Source organism: Xylaria bambusicola (genome assembly GCF_022495145.1).
Source record: "Xylaria bambusicola strain CBS 139988 unplaced genomic scaffold F5B22scaffold_23, whole genome shotgun sequence".
Lineage (NCBI taxonomy): Eukaryota > Fungi > Ascomycota > Sordariomycetes > Xylariales > Xylariaceae > Xylaria > Xylaria bambusicola.
Genome location: NW_025953576.1, coordinates 305,322 through 324,274, shown reverse-complemented (window position 1 = coordinate 324,274; position 18,953 = coordinate 305,322). Strand labels below are relative to the sequence as shown.

General features: G+C 47.2%; 6 protein-coding genes across 6 annotated transcripts; 2 read left to right on the top strand and 4 right to left on the bottom strand.

Moving 5' to 3' along the window:
- Position 1: 1 nt before the first annotated feature.
- F5B22DRAFT_647008 (LIM-domain binding protein-domain-containing protein) lies at positions 2 to 2,825 on the top strand (the record flags this gene model as incomplete). Its single annotated transcript, XM_047978808.1, has 7 exons — positions 2 to 275; positions 324 to 601; positions 687 to 1,382; positions 1,439 to 1,750; positions 1,824 to 2,138; positions 2,204 to 2,230; positions 2,337 to 2,825. 7 exons carry the CDS (start codon positions 2 to 4, stop codon positions 2,823 to 2,825), a joined length of 2,391 nt encoding a protein of 796 aa, XP_047830434.1.
- A 1,577-nt stretch (positions 2,826 to 4,402) lies between these two features.
- F5B22DRAFT_608481 (uncharacterized protein) lies at positions 4,403 to 8,277 on the bottom strand. Its single transcript, XM_047975075.1, has 3 exons — positions 6,876 to 8,277; positions 5,861 to 6,829; positions 4,403 to 5,809 (listed from the first exon to the last, which is right to left on the bottom strand). Exons 1-3 carry the CDS (start codon positions 7,985 to 7,987, stop codon positions 4,738 to 4,740), a joined length of 3,153 nt encoding a protein of 1,050 aa, XP_047830433.1. The 5' UTR covers positions 7,988 to 8,277; the 3' UTR covers positions 4,403 to 4,737.
- A 578-nt stretch (positions 8,278 to 8,855) lies between these two features.
- On the top strand, positions 8,856 to 12,301 carry F5B22DRAFT_636681 (S8 family peptidase; the record flags this gene model as incomplete). The annotated part of the gene is made up of 5 exons (XM_047977322.1): positions 8,856 to 9,092; positions 9,149 to 9,658; positions 9,894 to 9,993; positions 10,539 to 11,605; positions 11,654 to 12,301. 5 exons carry the CDS (start codon positions 8,856 to 8,858, stop codon positions 12,299 to 12,301), a joined length of 2,562 nt encoding a protein of 853 aa, XP_047830432.1.
- F5B22DRAFT_203259 (uncharacterized protein) lies at positions 11,983 to 13,297 on the bottom strand. The gene is made up of 2 exons (XM_047969620.1): positions 12,391 to 13,297; positions 11,983 to 12,324 (listed from the first exon to the last, which is right to left on the bottom strand). The coding sequence occupies exons 1-2, from the start codon at positions 13,165 to 13,167 to the stop codon at positions 12,313 to 12,315; spliced, it is 789 nt and encodes a 262-aa protein (XP_047830431.1). The 5' UTR covers positions 13,168 to 13,297; the 3' UTR covers positions 11,983 to 12,312.
- Positions 13,298 to 13,884: 587 nt separating this feature from the next.
- F5B22DRAFT_636679 (uncharacterized protein) lies at positions 13,885 to 15,198 on the bottom strand (the record flags this gene model as incomplete). The annotated part of the gene is made up of 2 exons (XM_047977321.1): positions 13,885 to 14,161; positions 14,309 to 15,198. The coding sequence occupies 2 exons, from the start codon at positions 15,196 to 15,198 to the stop codon at positions 13,885 to 13,887; spliced, it is 1,167 nt and encodes a 388-aa protein (XP_047830430.1).
- A 1,623-nt stretch (positions 15,199 to 16,821) lies between these two features.
- F5B22DRAFT_203201 (microtubule-associated protein) lies at positions 16,822 to 18,067 on the bottom strand. Its single transcript, XM_047969619.1, has 4 exons — positions 17,902 to 18,067; positions 17,500 to 17,641; positions 17,166 to 17,383; positions 16,822 to 17,096 (listed from the first exon to the last, which is right to left on the bottom strand). Exons 2-4 carry the CDS (start codon positions 17,587 to 17,589, stop codon positions 17,045 to 17,047), a joined length of 360 nt encoding a protein of 119 aa, XP_047830429.1. The 5' UTR covers positions 17,590 to 17,641; positions 17,902 to 18,067; the 3' UTR covers positions 16,822 to 17,044.
- Between the last annotated feature and the right edge of the window lie 886 nt (positions 18,068 to 18,953).

The following is an 18,953-nucleotide window of genomic DNA, read 5'->3' as shown; positions in this document are numbered from 1 at the left end:
GATGGCGAGTATGGCTCCGGGTTTCCACCCAGCAATGCAACAGCACCCTGGTGTTCACCCCGGCCATCCTATGGCCGCTCCGGGTATGGCTCATAACCCCAGCCAACCTGGCTCTCAGCCAGGTATCCCACCCCAGATGGCTGCTCACATGGCTGCTTCCGGACCTGGCGGCCAGGTCAATCCCGTTGCCATGATGGGAGGCATGCCTCAAGGCGCTGGTCCTAATGCTCACGCTCTTCAACATCTCAACCCTCAAATGTTCCAACAGACCTATGGTGAGTATTCGAGTAATGACCATCGTACCCTTGCTTACACAAATATAGGAATGCAAATGCAAGCAAACCCAAATATGAACCCCAGTATGCTTGCCATGCAGCAGCAGCGGTTTCTCCAACAGCAAAGGCAGCAGGCAGCCATGCTCCAGCAAGCGCAACTGCAGATGAACGGCGTCCCCACTCCCGTCGTGGGAAACATGACACAGGCACAATATCAGCAGTTGATGGCGAGGAACCAGGGCATGCAACCGCGGATACCGGGTCATCTGGCACAGGGGCACATTCCACAAGGAGCTGGCCATCCAGGAGCTCAGCAACAACAACATGTAAGTGTGAGCCAAGCTCTATGGCCAACCGTCTGTGAATTGGCATCACACACTTGCCCTGATGACTAACACCTTTTCCTAATAGATCGCACTTCAACAAGCACTGCAACAGCAGCAGCAGCAGCAACAACACCAGCACCAAGCTGCCCAGCAGGCTGCGAACAATGCTATGCATCAAGGAGGCCAGCCAGGCCATCCCGGCCATATGACAGCACATCAACTCCAAACAATGCAGCAGCAACAGCAGCAGCAGCAGCAGCAAAACCAGCTTGCGCAATCTATGGCACAGCAGATGCCCGCCACAGTTGCTCAAAACCAACAACCTCCACCTCAACCACAGCCTCAGCCTCAACCCCAACCCCAACAACCTCAAGGGCAACCGCAACCACCTCAGCAACCACCTCAGCCGCAACAGCAGGGGCAGCCGCAACAGAACCAGCACCAACCTCAGCAAGCGCCTGCTGGTGCGCAAGGTCCCCAAAGAGCAGCTACACCTGCCAGTACTCAACCAAACCAACCCCAGACCCAAGGTCCAACTGCGCCTCAGGTCAACCCCCCTCAACAACCGCAACAACCTCAACCTCAGCCACAGGCACAACCGAACCAGCCCGCAAATCAACCACAACAGCAACCCACCGCACAGCTACTTCAAGCACATCAGCAGCAGCAGCTTGCTTATTCCCAGATGCAACAGGCCCAACAGCATAAGAATGAGAGCATGATGAAGGGCCAATGCCTGCTCAAGTTAATGCAGTTTAGCGAGCACTTGAGTAATTTCCCGGTTAGTCTAACCGATGTATCTGGAAGACGTTCTTCTGCCTCTAACTCGTTTGATAGGGTACCAAGGGTAAAGATGATGTATATTATTGGCAGGTGTTTGTAGATCGGTTTTTCTCACGTAACAGCGTCTTCCGACTATCTCTCCCGGTTACTGGGTCTGATCCCTCGAACGAAGAACACGGGCCTGACAAGCAATATGAAATAGTGCAATCAGCACTCCCCAGATATTTTTACACGCATTTTCAAAGTGGTATCCGCCAAATACAATTAACATTCGAAAAGGGCACATCGGACAGGCAACTCTCCAACGGTTGTCACTTCCTCGAGAACCCTAGGGCCAGCTTGATATACTGGTTTGAAAATTCTCATGTATGTGCATAGAGGCTTGGTCAAGCATCCCACTACTCTTGATCTCAGACGACTGACACCCTCAATTCACTAGGTTATTGCAACTGGGCAGCTCAAAGCACAATTTGATGGTGAACAGAAACTGGATATGTTAGAGTTCAACATAGCTGGTCATGAGGAATATGTATCGAGAAAGATGGTCATCAACGCCGCTAGACCGACACATCTCTGGGCGAAAGAATGGAAAAAGGTTAATGGTCAAGATGCCAATGGTTCACCCGAGATGAACAAAAAGGGCAAGTCAAAACAGATGAAGTCGCCGCCGAACCCGCCTCCCGATTTCGTAATACCCCATTCCGCTGTCAAGGGAAACATGGGCATCACAGAACCTGTCTTCCAATTTCTCGAGGTAAGTAGTCGTGGGCCCCTCACATGCGGAACGTTTAGCTTTCCGTACTAACGTTCTGTTCGCAGATTGTGGAAGTCATGGGCCAGATGAGCGTAAGTCAGCACAGATTACAGGTCTAGCCATAAGACTTTAGCAGAGCAACTTGCCCGCTGGTCTTTTAATTATCAACAGGCGATCAATTGCTAACTCGTAATCCAGCCGCTGTTCGACTTTTACCAGACACATTTAACACTATCTCCCTACCAAGCCCTTGAACAATTTGTGAGCACCAAGTGTACAAACGCTCCACAGCAAGCAATGATGAATGGGCATCCCGCAGGCAATGCCCCACCAAGTCAGCGAACGCCGAGCTTCAGTCAGTTTCCTTTGGGTGCTTCGCCGGCTGCATCACATCTCCAGTTACCCAATTCCCCCCATATGGGAAGTCCTGCTCAGGGTCATATGCAAGCACCTGGCATGCAACTCCAGCAAAGTCAGCAAGGTACAAGCTCCAGCGGGCCCAGTGCCAATACTAGTCCGGCGAGTAACAAACGAAGGAGGCCATCGACAGTAAAAGCAGAGGAGGAAAGCGGAGCTCCCACGCCGGCTAGCCTAGGCGCTCCTCAAGTCAACGGCGTAGGCAAAACCAAGAACCCGCCTACGCCTCGTATGGCGCATAATAAACGCCAGAAAACGAACGCATCATAGATTATTCTACGCCCGTTTCTATTTTCACCTCGTTATCATCAGCATATCGGCGTCAGACTGGATATGATTTTTTTACTTTTGATTTCTCCATACGGTGTTGGCGGGTTCTCTGGCTTGCTTATGTCATACTATCCTATTGACGTCGCTGCCGCGCGTTTTGCATCCGGGATTGATATCATTGATTTTTGAAACGAAAGCCATCTGCGATTTTCAGGTTACCTAGCTCTTAACACCGGGGAAGAAAAGAGCTGAAAGCCTGATGGTGTAGGATATACACTTGAGGGACGAGCCAGAGCGGCCGGTGTACGTGGAATGCGGGCTGCGTTCTTCTCACCAACAGCAGATGCACAAAATAGTTAGCATAATCAGCGGGCTTTCTTCATTCCGCTTAAGGGGGAACCTCTGGGGGGTTTTATTATTATGGGGGGAAACCTACTAATGCTGATGATGAGGAACTCTGTATGAAGCTTTTGGCATTCATCTATGTACGATATACCTTGTTTTTGTCGTTCTTGTTTCTACTGCTGCTTCCCCCGTTCTGCGTCGTCGGTCGTCTTTTGGCCTGGCGTTTTTTGTGTCGTCTTTTTTATTTTATTTTTTATTTTTTTCAAGCTGTCGCAAAATGCAAAAGCGGTGCAAGGAGTAGAGGGAGGGCGGATGGAATTAAAGAGTTCTCTTGCCATGGCCGGTGTGGCTTTATTTGATTAATCAATCAATCAATATAAGAAAAGTTGTTAAGGTAGTTTATTTTAGGTTTGTGCTGATGTTGAGATATGGGTAATTCAGCTACATACTATTTACCTAATTGTTTGTTGAGCTATGGTAGGGAGTGTATAAAATAAAGATATAAGATGAGCGTTGTTGAAGTATTCTTTTAGATTGTTTAAGTGATATGGGATTTCCTTTGTGGAGTTGGATATAGGTGCGTTTAAGTATATAGTATGGAACTTGACCTTTCCCCCTCTCTCTGTCACTCTCTCTATCATGCTAGAGTCAAGGGTTAAATGCTTGCAAAATATCCCTTTTTGTTTTAGAGAAATAAGCATGTGATACATCGTGTCATGTTTTGTCACGAGGCTACAGGACACCTACAAGGCTGTAACAAAGAGGGCCCTTCCGTATATAGCTTCAGCTTTTCTCGTAAAAATGTTAGAGGGACCCTTGTATAACAATAGAAGTTATTAGCCAGCATACCAGATCCTAACACGAGTATATAGACGAACACACTAGAACTACTAGCATCTAGACATGTATGGGGTTTGGCACCGTGGGTGGGTGTTCGCTCCTAATTTCCCATTAAATCTTCTCAGCAGTTGAGAGCGAATGTGTATTATGAAGAGGTAATAAAGTTTCGTTCAGTAATTGTCTTGTTAAAAGGACAAATACATGCAGAATCTATATGGGCATTTGTTGGTCAACAGGGCCATCTAGACTGTATTCTTTGAATTATAATATATTGTCTTGGACAGCTGCCCGTAGTCTAGGGTCTAACTGGCCCAGCAGAACTTGGTGCTATACTAAAATTAAAGAAAAGACTGTAATTATTTCCACATATTCTACTGGGATGCTTTCGATTGTTGAATGAGAACGGATGCATAAACTATCTAAGCTATTTTCATCATGTATGCTATTATTCTTAGTGTCTATCTATATTACGAGCTCTAATACTCTGCTTTTCTTTACGTCCTTAAAGCCATTAAAGCGCTCCAAGCCAGTCCCGACGTACTTCACTTAGTGCTCTCGTCCAATATTTCGACTCTCTTCCACGCGTAGCAACAGTATTGTTATGCGACTTCTTCTGTCTCTTTTCCGAGGCATACTTCTTCTCCTTCCGCCTATGAGGCCCCAGTTGAAAAGCGCCTAAACGTAAAAGAAGACTGGATCTCGATTGGGTTCCGTATGTTTATCGTTTTCATTGGTCGCGGGCGCGGTATGACCAGATACGTGCTGTATTGTCGCTAGAACTCGAAGCAAATAATCCACCAGCTGGGCTGGCGGCAACCGACATCACATATTTTGTGTGTACCTCAAGCGTCAAAACAGTGCAACCGGTGCGTGGATCCCAGAACCGCACGCTCCGATCATCAGAACCAGATATTACCCAATTGGCATGCGGAGTAAATGCAACACTATTAACACCGTCTTCGTGGCCTTTCAGAGTTTTGATACAATTTTCCTCTCCTATTATAGTGCCAGCCGGGAGACGTGAAGGAAATCTCCATATCTTAATCGTCTGATCGGAACTGCCACTCACAAGCTCCTTGCCGCTAGGAGAGAAAGCGATGGAATAGATGTGGTGTTTATGTTGGGCAGCACTTGCTAGACTCTTTAGTTCGCACCCAATATGGGTAATATCGCAAACATATAAAGCATTATCCAGGCCGCCAGCTGCTACATACTTGGAATCTGGCGAGAAAGCCACACAAAGAATGCCGTTGTTAGCAGTAAGGGTTAAGATGTTGGTGCTTGATTCAATATCCCAGAGGCGAACGGTATGGTCTAGACTGCCAGACACTATGGTCCTGCCATCATGGGAAAAATCTACCGAGTAGATAGGTTTCGTGTGCCCTGCAAATGTATTGCGGATAGTCCGTTTAGCGATGTCCCAAACCCAAATGAGATTTCCACCACCCACAAGATATTTATCGTCACGGCTAAAGCAAAGGCTCATAATAAACAGGCTTTCCTGCCTGTAAACAGCGTTGTAATAACTAGGTTGTAGAACGCAGGTCTCTACGCCGCTGGAAACATCGTAGACGTGTGCCGAGTGATGACAACCAGTCGCCAGGTATTTTCCATCATGACTAAATCGGACAAACCAGACCACGCTCTCACAAGGTAAATTGTGAATAAGGTCTACATCACTAACACGGTTGTTTGGGTCAAAAGTTGCGGGCCGGTCTTCAGATTTCCCCTCGACCACTGGAGAGATAGGCTCAAAATTAGATGATATGGACGAAGAATTGGCAATTGACATCGCATCCCTGGTGAACTTTAGTATCTGACTATCAGCGAAATCAGTCCTCGTGACTTACATTCCATTCTTGTAGGCCGTATGTAGCATATAGTCCTTCAACTCTTCTATGTTCGTGTCAGGATTATACCTATCTTCCTCTAAAATTTCATGATGGTCATCCTCCAAATGTCGGAAATACTCATCGTCGCCTTGACCGCTCTGCAAGAGACAAATCGTACAAGTCCACTTCTTTATCACGCTTGTATCTCGTGTCTGGCTGGACGGTTGACGTGAAGAAGACCAACTATCAGTAGATTCTTCTATGAAGTATAAATTTCCAGCGAAGTAGTCTATGTTAGATTGGGTTATTGACGCTAATTCTGCTCCGCTAATACTTGGTCGGATCTGATCCCAATCACAGAGTTGGAGCGGCGGTTGACCCGTGTGTATCTTGTTTCCAGGGTATTTACTCATGTCAAGAAATAGCTCGTTGCCTTGAGAATCAACAACGCTTATTTCCCCGGAATCCCCCTTTTTGGGAGCCACACTTTCTGCCCATTCCGCAATTGAGAAAGAATATCCATCGCTGCGATTGTCCTTGTAGAGCCTAGTTGCATAATCTGGATCAAAAGTGGCAACAGGTTTGCTTGGGCTCACAGGTGGATCTGTCGGCCAAGGGAGAGAGCGGAGAGAAAAGTCATGAACATGCTGCAAGACGTGCTCGACTAGTTCTGGTGAATCTTGAGGTCCCTCGTCGTCGCACAATGGACATTGAGCGATTCCCATCACCTTGGTTTCTGCGTCTGATAGCAAGTCTTCGAGACTGTCAGAGAGAGCATCTGGGTGGCTGGACATGATATGGTTCATCACTCCGGAGAGCGATTGGAATACGGGAGCATCAGCCTCACAACAGGGACACTGCCACTGAGATGGATGGTCATTCATGACATGGTCCTTCCATTCGTTATGTGTCGCAAAGAGATTATACGGCGTGGGGCAATTCTCGAGGATACATGTATACGGACTTATATCGTTCGCTAGGTGCTTTCTTGTCCTGTTAGCATCCCTGGTTAAACATGGAGAGAACAACTTACTTCCACTGACTAGCTTCTGCTTCACTCGCTGGAATGGCTTGACAGCAACAGGGGCATTTGATCAACTTCTGTTCTGAAGAAGCATGTGCCTTAGGATATCTTGCAGTGGCTGTAATAGTTGTGATTCGGGTTGCCGTTGATTCGGGCCGACGGTTATTTCGCAGTCCGCCCCATGCAGAATCAAGGCCCGAAGCCGACGTCACAATTGTCATAGGAGCGTTGTGTCTAGGATTAGACAGCGACGTCTGTATCTCATGCCTTGTCACAGCTCCCTTCTCGGTATGTGTTGATAGCGTCTCGTTGATATTTTGTAGAGTTTCGACTTGAGTTACAGCTCCCTCCTCGGTATATGTCGATGGCATCTCCGTGATATTATGTGGAGATTCGCCTTGATTCGCCTTGACCGAAGCTTCCTTCAGACCGTAAGAGTGCCTCTGAGCTTCCAGAAATCGATGACGTCTTCGGAGGTTGGCCTCTATGAGACGTTCTTGAATTGACGTGAGCTTGAGGTTGACGAAATAATCGACGCTGTGTAGTTTCTCCCCCTCATCTACGGGCCTACCGTCCTCAGTTGGCCTCGAAGTGATAATGCATGCAAGATGTGCTCTGAACTTGTGATACTTCTCCCGATTCTTATCAAAAGAAGTATCCGCCTTTCGAAGTCGAGAGTGGCGCCCACTTCGTCGAATTTGAACTCCAAGGATGGCCAGGCTGTCTATTGTCGAATTGACATTAGACATTATATCCATAATATCGGATTTGTTATCTGCAGCAATGGAAAATTTGCCGAGCAATCCCTGCAGCATGTAAAGAAGGCCTCGGATGAGATAAACATCATCGGACCGGTGCTGGAATCGCTGATCCAATGACGCCTTCGCTTGAGCGGTGGCCCCAACGCTGTCGGCCCAGAGCCTCAGATCAGCTAGTCGTGTTTGCATGTATATTTTGTCTTTGCCTTCCAGCCGCTGGATGACCTCCCTGGCCCCTTCCAAGCACAACCTCGTCATATCAGCAAGCGAACTCTCTGCAAAAGTGCGATCCATTATAATTGCCGTCGTGCTTACTCGAAGAGAGATCGAACATAGAGGAACACCAGGAGCATACAAATACATACTCGTTGGGACTCCCCCTCAAGGGAGGGTTGGGGTCTTTAAATTGCAAAGGACCAGTCGATTTGCAAAAACTTAGGTACTTAATTTATATATAAAACAGGAATTACTTCTATTTTGGTAAGGATTGCACCCATTTTAGAAGTAGCCCTGGACTTTTGCAAATCGACTGGTGATTCGCAACTCAAAGACCCCCAACGCTCCCTTGCGGGGGAGCCCAAGGGGTGGTTGGTGACGGAAGTGGAGTCCCAACAAGTAATAGCTTAGTAGAGGTCGCTTCACGCAGTCAAAATGTCGGAAGTTGATCGTAAGAAGAGGGCTGCGTCTTGAATCCTCGAGCCGTCAGCTCTCAACCCCGCACATTGCTGCAACTCAACCCAAACCAACAGGCTACCTACATAGGCCATAGAAATTCACTACGACGGCAAGGTGTCTACAAATATATATAGCACTACCTCGTAGAGACTTAAAACTTAATGCTACCATCCAGTCATCGCCTTATCAACACTTACAGCTACCTACGCTAAAAGTAGCAATTAATCTCCAATATTTATTTTCTCTAAGCATGGTCATTGAGGTTTATCATCGAATAGGGGTTTCTAATTAATAATATGGGAACGATTGAGGAAATAAATAGCCCTCTTCGTGATGATATGACTTCGGGCTGATAGTGGCGCACACTCAAGCGTAGGTAAGTAGATCTGTTACTTCGCTTAGACATGGCCTCTGGAGTAAATCTTGATGGTCTAGGTAGGTAGACTTACCAAGCCAACCCGGCCCACGAACCTATCTATCAATATGTAGGATAGACCTATCTCACATCATCGCCAGAGACATTTGTCCCTTGTTTGGCCTCCTTGCTTGTGTCATCATGGCGCATACACAAGATAATCTCATCGCATTACAACTCGTTGCTTCAATAGCTCTTGAATCTTCCAAAATTCTCTTCCCGCTCGCCATCGCAAACCAAAGCGGACCAGCCGCGAACGTCGCGATCCAACTCAAGTTCATCGCAGAAAATATATCTGAGCAAGAGCTTTCTAAAATCCCCCCTGAAGCTCAAACTGTTTCTACAAAAGCTCTTCACGATTTATTACAGATAGCCGAGGTACGAAACAGCGCCTGAGCTATTACAGCAACTTAAGTAATTAATCAACCCAGCAGTGGCCACCATCCAAGACTTCCCGAGATCAGCCCCATATAGAGAAGGGCCCTCAGGAGTTACGGCGTACACTCATTCGTCTATTTCAAAACGAGGAGTCTAAACGTCGGGTGCGACAATCGGTTACCAAATTTTGCAAAGAACGACCCAATGTCATCCAACCCTTTGCATCACGCTTTACCTACCTTTCGGATCTACTCAGCAAGAACAGCGTGGAATCACAGTGGAATCTTACCGGCACCGCTACTCATTCGTCGCCTCCCCCTAGAGATGTATATCCTGATCAAGTTAACAAGTTGCTCATCGACGGAGTTCAGAGTCATGCGACTTGCATGCGAGAAGGCCATGTAGGTTCAGGGCTCCAGGCCACGGCAAGCCCCAATTGGCATACTACTAAGCTGTGTCTTGAATCTGGATTCTGTACAGAAGACAAAAGAGTACTTTTCAAGGTCGTAACCGCAACTTCGAGAATGACACACTGGCAGGAATTTGCCTTTAGAGTTCCGATGCAAGTATACTTCTCTTGCGCGCTTAGTCTATAAGTGCCCACACCTGCCTTTCCCTTACGGCTGTTAAAAGCCACTCACAGCTACAGTGGCATAGTCGGCCTTGTTAAATATCCATATCTCCCACCTGCGACACGATCGTTGATTTTCTCAGAGTCTTGTATTACCGCAACAAAGCAATTCGATTAGGCTAATCGGACACAGAATGAACGCCAGATCGAAAGATGCCCCTGAATCGCAGCAGTGTAAAGAGAAATTCGATCCTTCCATGTTTACTTTGATCGCAAATGGGGATGCTTGCAAATACCTCGATAATCCAACTTATGCTAGACTCAGCATTGGCAAGTATAGATTCACCTTATTCCCCTACATTGGTAGTGTTAAAGACACTCCGGTCAAGCTCTGATCCTCCCTTATCGGATGCTGGGAGGCCGTTGCATGTGACAAGGAGCAAAGTTGCCACCGGCTCTAGCACTGTGAACATTCATTTTCAATGCACAGAGAGGTTTTGAGGGTGAGCGCAGCGTAGTGTTTAGATGCCAGAATCACCTAGACTTTCTCGCTTGTCAGATGGTTTAAGAACCACAATTTCTTACTAAGTGTCTGAGATGGGCGGAGCTAAGAAGGTAAAACGGTACCTTGTATGATAGGGCGAACTCCGTGGCTCGAGAGCTTAGTCGAAAAGCAGTGCGAGGCATCATCTAATGGGTTGACTAGAAGCCTCACAGCTGATCAAATTCGCTTTATTCAGGTTACTGACAAGTCTATATAGAGCTAGATGAACACTGCCATCTCTACCAACTGCGAGACCCTGAAAAGCTCCAGTATATCATATCAGGACATGGATTACCACTTCATGAACTGTTGAAGATGGGCGACCTCACAGTCGAGCAGAAGATCAAGTTGTCTTATACTGTCGCTCGGGCATTCTGGCAGTTTTACAACTCGGAATTAATGAATGTCAGATGGACAAGTGAAGACATCTTACTTTTCCGCTTGGATCAGGATATCTCGCCTCCTGGAGACGTTCTTCTGAGAGTTTTCGTTTCCTTCCCCTTCGGCGACGAGGGCAAGAAATCACCCGCAGAGTCCTACGACGAGGGGTATTACACCCACCGGTATCCACGAATACTATGCCTGGGGATAATTCTTCTAGAAATTGGGTTAGGTCAGGCTATAGAAATGGGAAGTTCCTCAGAATCATTCTCGGTGGAACATATAAACCGTGTCCATATAAAAGCAGAATTAAAGCTAAGGGAACTGAAAAAGACAAAGTGGGATGGCTTTCGGTCGAAAGCCTGCTTTGATGAAGCCGTTGAGAATTGTTTGGAATCCGTAAACTTCAGGGAGACAACAAACCGCCAGAGGACACAGCATCAAAGCCATTCCGTTAAAAAGCCGCACCTCTCAGAGAGGAGAGATGCGCTTTACCGAAAGGTTGTTGCACCCTTGTTTAGGCTAGCCATGGTGGGATACCAAGACTCAGACGAACCACGATTGATCAGAATTCCAAATGAGGTACGTAGTAAATCAATATCGGCCAACGATGAGATGTTACAACGTTCCTGGGATGAAATCCACCACACACACTCTTCGTTTCTCTCCGGCCACTCAGGGAACAGGGAAGGGTTCCTCCATCATCTCCAAGTTATAGCCGGACACATAACGCGCTGCCGACGAGTGGCGAAGACCATAAAACCAATCCGAGTCGCCATATTGGACACTGGATGTTACAAAGAGCTAGAGTTTTTCAAAGACGACCGTAGGTCGACCCGGATCAGGGGCTGGAAAGATCTCACTACGGCAGGATCGCACAGTGCAACCGACACTTTTGGCCATGGGACATTCATGGCACGACTGCTCATGCATGTCGCGCCAATAGCGGATATCTACATCATTCGCGTCGCAGAAAACACTGAAGACCTGGAGAGTCATGAGCAGGACATTGTCAAGGTATGTGACATGTTTCTTTCCATCGGAAACGTACTAACTATAGACTAGGCAATCATACATGCTGGACTGGGCCCGGAGTGGAAAGCTGATATCATTTCTATGTCTTTTGGAATGTCCAATGAACGCAAGCAGAAGTGTAGGAATATTTCAGATGCCATCGATAAGGTCACAAAAGAACGCGATGGTTCCGTTTTGTTCTTCGCAGCCGCCGGGAACCAAGGGATAAGAAAAGAGAACTTCCCAGCCAGTCATGGGGACGTGATATCCATATATGCGACGAATTCAGAGGGAGCCTTTTTGGACTCGAACCCATCCCAATCAGATGATGGGCCCAAGCTTCTCGGTACTTATGGCGCTGAAATTCCTCCCTCCATCACGGATGAAATCCGAACGCATTTCCCAGATGCGGATTTGAGCGCGGGGAGCTCAATTGCAACCGCTATCGCAGCTGGGATTGCTGCCATGATGTTGTCATATGTTGCAGCACTGCCTTCATTGCTCAACTACACGCCATTTGAAACCGTGTGCGCTAAACTTCACACGAGGAGTGGGATGCAGCAGATGCTGTACTCTATGTCAGTTCTCAAGGGATATAAACATTACTTCATCAATCCAATAGGGTTTTGGGGAGAGAGAAAAAAGGATTTGGAGTTGCTCACCACTGTCTGCGCTGCAGTCGACAAAATTAATGACTAGAGATCTCCGCATCAATCGAGCCGCTTCTTTGCTTGTCGGAGATAAATGCACATTTCACTCTCTCCAACATCTACGCTCTCATATTCAACTTCTTCCTCTATGTCCTCGTCGATTTCGTCTTGCGTAGCTTCAACAAGAATCAGCGGCTCCTGCGTTTCGCCCCCCGCACCGGTCAAGAACGCGCTCTTATGGCTAAACAATTCCGTCTCCAACCCTGCCCTACGGGTGCGAATGGCATGGAGCCGGTACGCGAATACGATTCCCGGGGCCGTGTCATATGTGTCCGTGACGGTTTTCTGTCTCTCATGCCTCAATTTCCCACCAATCTCAACAGGCAGCGTTCCCGCGGGTGGGCCAGACGCCTCGGCCTCCATGGAAAAGTTGGAGCCCCTTTCTTTCGTCACTGTAAACGAGGATGTGGCAATCCGTAGTCCCGAGACGATGTAGACCGGTCGCTTGCCAAACATGCCCGAGTCAATCTGGGCTCGAACAGCGGGGAGATTGGCAATGGCGGCCACCATTTCGGGTGTCAGTGGGTCTCTGAAACTGATGATATCGTGATTTGCTTCGCTATAATTGATGTTGTTATTCTTGCCAGAATCGCTGCCTGCTGAGGTAGACGCGAGACCCTCGAAGGTAGCCCACATGCTGAGGCCACCAGACCGTGATTGTGAGCGGCTATGAGCGTGATTCGGTTCTACAATAGTTATCTGAGGTGGTAGTTCAATATCGCTTGCAGTGCCGCAGCCAACAGTCGCAAGGACGGTTGTCGGTTTGGACCAGTGGGGAATCACCATACCAAGGCGGAGGGGGCCATCAACGGTGAAGGTAAAGTCCGGCAGTAGGAACCACGTGTTAGGCATCATAGAGTCATTCAAATATCCCTCAGGAAGTTAGAGGGAACTGAACTGAGTTTCGTTGCTTGAATGAGCTGCAGCATATAGCACGCTGTGGGTTACTTGGCCCGCTCACTCATTACGATCAAAGGAAGCTGGAACGGTTGGGCTGATGGCAGATTTTATAGCTCCCAAAATTCTACATATGTGCCCAGGCACTTCGATGGAGGCATGTATGTGAAGAAAGGTGACAGTGTTGTATCCCTGTAGTGAAACCTTCTGTAATTGTCCTCATCTACGACCTTTACCATTAATGACCTGTCTTCCCCTCCGAAGTGATCTATCAAGCAATTCAGAGCTTGCTTTAATAAAGATACATTTATTCGTGATATATAAGCTAAATGAATGTTTTAAAAACTTCAAAATATTATAAAAGTAGCTAGCTGCCTTAGTATATAGTATGGCGGGTGCGAGAATCCAGGAATGAGAACAAGTACCAAGTTTTCCAGCTGGGATATACCGGGATGGTACATTGGGCTCAGCCATGATGAGCCTTGGCTGGTAGGTGTTAGGGGCCTGGGCCCGACTGCAGATATCCCCATGCCTGAGTTGTAGCCATTGACTGGCTCCTGTAAACAGTCTTCTGAGCTGCTCCGTTCTGTACCAAAGCTCACTGGCCCTTTGTTCACCCCGCGCCTATGGATGGCTCATCCAGACAGGTAATATTGATTCTGTAACACTTTTCATTCAAGAAAAAATATCTCCGAGGCCCTCGAAGTCTTGCTCTAACATTTCTACCTTCTTGAATTTTCTCAATTGTTGCTTCTCTTCCCTCTTAGCCTTGTCAATATCGGAAACTCCAATCGGAATAATTAATAGTGTATCGCCGTTTGACAGTACTCGTCGATGATTCATTTTAATGAATCGATTCAGGTGGAATTTGCTCTTGAATGTAACAACGGCAACGTCCGGAGACCTAAGTGCTATGGAAATAGGTCTGAAGCCGAAAAAGTACTGAGCGAGCCTATACCATTCGAAGTCAGCTTTTACTATATTAAGCCCAACTTGAAAAGAATTGAAAGAAACCAGCTTCTCTCTTCATCCCAAAGTGAGAGTCTTACGTGTCAAATCGCGCCGGGATAGAAAGAGGATGGCTCTGAGAATGACTTACCTTAAACCTGAATTAATAACGTTAGGAAGTATCCCATTCTCAGTCTGAATCGTTGCGCCGAAAGCGACATTATCCTCATTTATAAAAACATTTTTTTCGCGAGCGATCTGCCCACATTCTTGATGGAACCGCAGCTTTTCCTGATTTTCTGGGTAGAAAAGGGCCTCTGCCATAGCCAGAGTTGATACAGCATCGTCCCCAGCATTATCAGCAGAACCGTATTGATTAGAGCCTTTGATATCTTTCCAATAGTATCCGAACATCTGGAGCAGGGATATCCGTCCAGGTATGGACTGTCCAGGTGCATCTCCAGTTATAGCTACATCTTTTGCAATGTCGCGGAGGTCTATCCATGATGTAAAGTAAGGAACAACCTCGGAGAAGTTCCTCGATAAATAGTTCCACTCGGCTGACATCTCGAATCCAATAAGTACTAATTTCGTATGATTGTGATGGCAAGACCGTATGAATTCGACAATAGCTGAGCCGAGGTTATCGAGAAAAATCTGGCATTCACGACCAAAACGGGACGGGCGGCGGTTCGGAATACTGCCCCTGTAGCAGAGTAGGTCCTCTCGTATTTGCTTGGTTAGGAAAATGTTGAGGGTCAGGCTTTGAAGCTGGTTTCTGTCGTAGAAGTCTTTAAGGCGTGGTCGTTGTGGCTGGCTAGGGACAGCAATGGGGGTGTGAGGCGTTATGGCCGGGATATATGCGAGGCCAACTTGGTGAAGTATGCGATTTCTTTGGCTATCTACAGGTACGTGCTCTGTATCCAACGCGATAAATGAGTGGTCCTTAAGGATACTTAGTAGGCCTTCCATAGTCGTGATTCTGTTGTTGAAGAGAGCCTGTGAACTTGGATCATATTTGAGCTGTTGATAAGTAACCATTCCTGCCATGGTTGAATGCAAGCAGGAAGAAGATCGGCTGAATGATTTCCTGCCTTCTCAAAGTCGGATGTGAAGTTGTAGTCACGCTAATCGTGCTGTGGTACTTATTTTGAGCCTTTGCTTGTGGCAGGCAATCTTATGATGGGATGATCGAAGTTCGTCTTCCCTCGTGCAAGCAGAGACGTGGCTGTTATCGCTGTAGCGTAACTTTATGCCAGTACACGTGAGGGAACTGGTGCTAATAGTGCACAAGCAACCATATCAATATATTCCATGCAGACTCAATTTTTGCATGGTCTATCGTGGCGTTGTTTCTAAAGGCACATGTGGTGAACTAGCGTGATGATGAAATTTTTTTTTTTTTTTTTAAAAAAAAGTAGGCTGGAAGAGAATCAAGGCAAGCGAACGGTAACGTGGCAATAACCTAATTAGCTGATGTATTATCAGAGGTTATAATCAGATAAATCTGTGTAGATATTCCCTTATTCTGCTTCTCATCCAATTTCTTTTGGTCCCGGTATTGAAGTTAGGAAGTCAGCACTATTTCAACTCCCGGAGAGAGGACTCCAACGCTCGTATTGATGATGGTGCTTCTTCTCCTCCGTACGGCGTGATATAAAAGCCATGGTCCTCGGCCGTTCATGGAATCATATCCCGAAGTTGCTACTCCTCATCCCTGCTAAGTAGCTGGTAACGATGCCATTATCTAACTAGAATACACACATCCCTCGATGGTTACCAGATAGCCCAATACTAGTAGGGATTAGCGGAATGAAAGATCTCTCACCAGATTCAGTTATTCAGCAAACTTCAACTCAGTTCAACATTACCAGTCGAACTACACTTTTATCAGACATATTTCACTCCTAGCTCCGTAATTAATAATCAGACACCACATGAAACCCACCCCATCTCTCACGCACCCTCCCACCATCAATAACTAATTCACCCACCTTCCCCTCCCCCCTCCCCCCTCTCCCCCTCATACTTCTTCACACTCACACTTACTCACACTTATCCACCCACTAATTAACCAATATACGTCTCTCCGAACCCTAAAAACAAGGAAAGAAAAGTAAGACGGAAATAAAATAACAAGTAACGGGAAAAAGATGAAACAGAAAAGAAAGGAAAAGAAATACTCTACCACCCACCACCTCAATGAAACTCTCAAATCCACTCACTGTATGTATACACAAACTCACACCAAAGTTAACTACTCATCTACTTAGGTATACATACCTTCAAAACCACCTGTCCCTTCTTACATAGACGCAATAAGTCCATAATTCACCGTTACCGCGCACCCACCATAGTAGGTCGCATGTAAGAATATATAAGGAGCTTAGTCTCAAACATGCACTATGGTAGCGTATACAAATAGAACACATACCTACAATATTAACCATGACGCCGAGCACAGTAACATTATATAGCACTTTCTTCTAGCACTTCCAAGAGCGAGCCGTAGGGTAGGCTGCATAATTTTGACCACCACGAAGCTTAGTTAGGGACTCGTCCATGTAGAGCAACACGAATAGATAATCCATAAAATAAAAAAAGAACACGCGCTCTGGTGGGCTACAAAGAAGCCACTGTCTGGTCATATTCGTTGAGGATGAAACTGAACTGAAGAACATGGACGAGAAAAGTATGAAGGATGCTCCGCCCTGCATAGACTAATCTAGCAAGCCGGAATTTCCCCAGCGATCAGTCAGAACCTAGGGGACCCCCATCTTCCTTGTCGTAAACCATAGCGGATTATCGCCATCGCGTAGAATCACACAGCCGTCAAGTCGAACCCATCAACGCCTAGAAACCCCCTGAAAGCAACTAAATGACAGCTCTAAGCGGCCTCGCCGAAAGTGTTCTCGCCCGAGTACGTGATGTAGAGAAATCTGAATAGAGAGGGTTAGCGACATATGCATAGCGGACGGAGAGATACATAGATATGGGGGAACACATACCCGTCTTCATCTTTGTGCTCTTCGTAGATGCTGCTCATGAGGGCAGCCGTTGGGGGAAGGACCTCGTCGACGAAGATGAAGATGGCTTTCTCGGGAGACAACTTGATACGCTTTCGGATCACGTAGACGAACTGGCCTACGGTGAGATCTGCGGGGACGAGGTACTTCTTCTTATCAATAGTAGCGATGTCGGACTTTTCGACCTTCTCGCAGATGACCTGAAGAGGAAGGATCCGTGATTAGCAAGAGTACATTCACACAAAGCGGCGCAAAGGACGGCAGAAAAAAGAGTTTGCGATGTTGGAACATAGGAAGGGAAGAAGAGGCGACATACGGGAATACGGTCAGAGTATTTCTGACGAATGCGCTCGGCCTCGGCCTTGCGCTTCTCGAAGGGGTGCTCGTCCTTAAACTTGCTTCGCATTTTGGCGGTGGATGTGAAAGCCGATAGTCCGTCTGCGGCGATGATGGAAGTACTGAGGTCTTGATGTTAGTCGTCGAAATTTAACAATCTTGGAGGCGAAAGAGGTCAAAGATTGAGGTCGGGTGTGGCGGGATTGGATGGAAGGTAAGATGCGAGGCAGAGAGTAGTCGCGCTGGTAGTTGAAAGACAATGACAAGGCGGTGTAACTCGAGGGAGATTGATGATGGATAGTTGGGAGGCTCACGATAGTGACCAAAGGTGAACAAAGAATGAGGAAGGAAGGGGAAAGAATGTTGGTTGTACTTGTCTTACTCCAGCGATGGCAATAGACACGACAGCGGCGAAAATAAGGTTGGAAAAGAGAAAGGGAGGGAAAGCTGGAGACAATGAACAATGTGTGAGGTGAGATAGAGTGTTGCCTGCTGGGGCTACCTGCCTAGACAGATGTGATCCGATTGATGGACTATAGTGGTGTCACGTATTGGATTTGGGTTTGGTTTTGTATTGGTGAGGCGTATTGTGCAATGAATGGGATGGATGGATGGATGGATGGATGGATGGATGTATGTATGTGACTAATGTAGGTGTTCTGTACCTGATGGTATGTAATAGGGCTGTGTGGTTTGTCTACCTGTTCCTCTCTGGTTCTGGCTGGGATGTTTGTCTTTCTTTACCCCTCTCTGTGCCTCGGAAGGCTGTGCTTAGGTGGACTGTATTGTCTAGCTAGACACGTGGGCCTTACACCAAAGATAGCAGCAGCGATGGTGGTAATATGAGGCGAGGACGATATCCAGATCAAGAGCCAGATGGATAAAGATAGATAGATAGATTGATGGAGGTAGGTAGTGTCGGGAGGTGGTCGGGAGGTGAATGGCAGGCAGCAGAAGTGGCATGGCATGGCATGGAGAGAGGGGCGGGCCAGGTGACGATGACGAATGACGGGACGAACGAGTGACAGGACGAATGACAAGTTGGACTCATTGGACTCATTGGCTTACCTATTCTGGGTCGACTATACTCTACTATGACCTGGTCAGTTAAGCAGCGGCGCCACTGGATGACTGGATGGCCGGATGACTGTAGACGAGAGGCGATTCGGGGCGGCGATAGCAGATAGTAGCGGACGCGCGGGCTTCACGGGAGGAAGAAGAAGAAGAAGCTGTATCGTCGTTGGTGATGGTTGGTGGTAGTAAGTAGTAGTAGTAAAATGGTAGAAATGGTGAGCGGCTGGAATGGCGGGACAAGTCGAGGTCGGGTGATATATACCAGGGTAGGTACCTACTTGTTAAATAGGCAGGCTTTAGGTTAGATCAGGCAGATGGAGCATCCGGAAACTGAGTGAGATACCTACATAGGTAGCTAGC

Coding starts and splice junctions, on each gene's coding strand:
- F5B22DRAFT_203201 (XM_047969619.1), bottom strand. CDS start 17,589: ATGCGAAGCAAGTTTAAGGACGAGCACCCCTTCGAGAAGCGCAAGGCC. Junction 17,384..17,499: donor AATACTCTGACCGTATTCCC/GTATGTCGCCTC, acceptor CTTCCTCTTCAG/GTCATCTGCGAGAAGGTCGA. Junction 17,097..17,165: donor GAGCACAAAGATGAAGACGG/GTATGTGTTCCC, acceptor CTCTCTATTCAG/ATTTCTCTACATCACGTACT.
- F5B22DRAFT_608481 (XM_047975075.1), bottom strand. CDS start 7,987: ATGTATTTGTATGCTCCTGGTGTTCCTCTATGTTCGATCTCTCTTCGA. Junction 6,830..6,875: donor GCAGAAGCTAGTCAGTGGAA/GTAAGTTGTTCT, acceptor TAACAGGACAAG/AAAGCACCTAGCGAACGATA. Junction 5,810..5,860: donor ACGGCCTACAAGAATGGAAT/GTAAGTCACGAG, acceptor AAAGTTCACCAG/GGATGCGATGTCAATTGCCA.
- F5B22DRAFT_203259 (XM_047969620.1), bottom strand. CDS start 13,167: ATGATGCCTAACACGTGGTTCCTACTGCCGGACTTTACCTTCACCGTT.